This window comes from Neophocaena asiaeorientalis, unplaced genomic scaffold (assembly GCF_003031525.2).
Source record: "Neophocaena asiaeorientalis asiaeorientalis breed wild unplaced genomic scaffold, Neophocaena_asiaeorientalis_V1.1 scaffold177, whole genome shotgun sequence".
Classification (NCBI taxonomy): domain Eukaryota; kingdom Metazoa; phylum Chordata; class Mammalia; order Artiodactyla; family Phocoenidae; genus Neophocaena; species Neophocaena asiaeorientalis.
Window position 1 is genome coordinate 15958272 of NW_020172779.1, and position 1749 is coordinate 15960020.

General features: G+C 46.5%; 1 protein-coding gene across 1 annotated transcript; it reads right to left on the bottom strand.

Moving 5' to 3' along the window:
- Positions 1-388: 388 nt before the first annotated feature.
- LOC112397169 (protein FAM229B-like) lies at positions 389-658 on the bottom strand. Its single transcript, XM_024741288.1, has one exon. It carries the CDS (start codon positions 656-658, stop codon positions 389-391), a length of 270 nt encoding a protein of 89 aa, XP_024597056.1.
- Positions 659-1749: the final 1091 nt, after the last annotated feature.

Below are 1749 nucleotides of genomic sequence, written 5' to 3' on the forward strand. Positions count from 1 at the left end.
CCAAATTGTTCTCTAACTTCAGTTGAGCAGATGTTATTTCTGCAACACAAATGAAGACACCGAGTCTCAGAGAGGTGACAGGATGGGTTGCTTAAAAATCAAAGTGCTTGGGGAATTCCCTGGTGGTCCAGAGGTTAGGACTCCACATGCTTCCACTGCAGAGGGACCGGGTTCAGTCCCTGGTGGGGAAACTAAGAACCCGCAAGCTGCTCCCCCCCAAAAAAGAAATCAAAGTGCTTGAACTCAGGTCTCCTCATCGCCCATCTGTCCTCCTTGCTCGAAATCACCGTGACCTCATTTACTTAGATTTTTTTTTTTTCATCCCAATGTGCCACTACTTTTGTTTACTAGATCATAAGATGATGCTTGCCCATGACCCTTGACCTAGTCAAACCTCTACAGAAGACTTAATGATGCTCTTTAGGCTGCATTTCCTTGCTGCTTTTGAAGGCGGCTTTCGCATCGTTGCATAGACAGTGATGGGAACATCAGTTATTGTCGGGCCATGGCTTCCAGGGCATCTTCCGAGTTGCCTGGTTGGTGACGTCTCTTTCTCATTACAGGCAGCACTGGAACTCAGCCCAGGCTCCAGCCCAACTGGAGAATCTCCCCCTTCCACTGGAAACCTCCTTGGTTGGGTCCCAAACTGAAAAGGCATAATTCACTGAAAACCAAAATAGCCCGAGTCTGATTCCTGTAGGGGTGAATACATCGATTGCTTCTACTGACCTTCCAGAGAAGGCTGGAAGTGCCAAAGGGATGATGATCAGATGTTCCAGTGGCACCCAGAAATTGTGACATCAGAGGATTCTTTCACATAGTTTCCTACCCCGGCCTCCGGAGCTGCCGATGTTCAAAGATGTTGATGAGGGAGCGAGGATCTGCGGTCCAGAGGCCCAGTCGCTGTACTTAGATATTTTAAGGGTGGAAGTAGTTTTCGTTTTTGAGGGACGGGAGAGGTGGGAAGAAACTAGATAAGAGGGGATTGGTGAGAGGTGGAGCTGTTGCTTTCCAGCCATAGTTACCCCGCTGATTTATTTATGAGTGTTCAGGCATAGGCTACACACATAAAAGGAAGCACCATATACTACAGTCTGGATTTACAAGACTCAAATGAATGATTTTTATTCCATTGTTCAAGGCTTTCCCCCCCCTTCTTACTCTATCAAAGAATTCCTCGTAGGGTTTCTTGAAAGAGCAACCTCAGCCTCCCATGATGCTTTTAAAATGCAATTCATTGCACACGTTTTAATAGCATTCCACTGCTTACTAATGCAGTGCATGTTCAACATGGCATGCGTCCACCCTTAGAAGGATGCCAGCCTGTGATGTCATTAGTTTGGGATTTGCAGTTGTCTTCATGGTTTTTTGGACAGGCACGCAGTGAGTCCAGTCTGTGGTGGAGTTTAAAATGGCTTAATTTCTCCAATTCAAACTCAGGGTAGAATACACTATGGAGGCTCCCCGGCAGAGAGGTGGTGTGGGTCTTGGAGACATGGCAGCGTGAAGACCCAGCCTCTGGTGCTCTCCTTGACATCAAACGACACGGAGACCTGAGCCAGCTTCTCCCTTCTCTGAGTCTCACTTTCCAGAAGAGGAAAGTTAGGAGGAGGGGAGAAGCCAGTGGCTCGACACTTACGTATTTATTCTTATAATTATTTGTTTACTTTTCAGCTGCTGAACCCTTTCCCCCGCAAAACAAAAAATTATTCAGAAGCCCAAAATATAAAGCAAATATAAGCAAAGCAG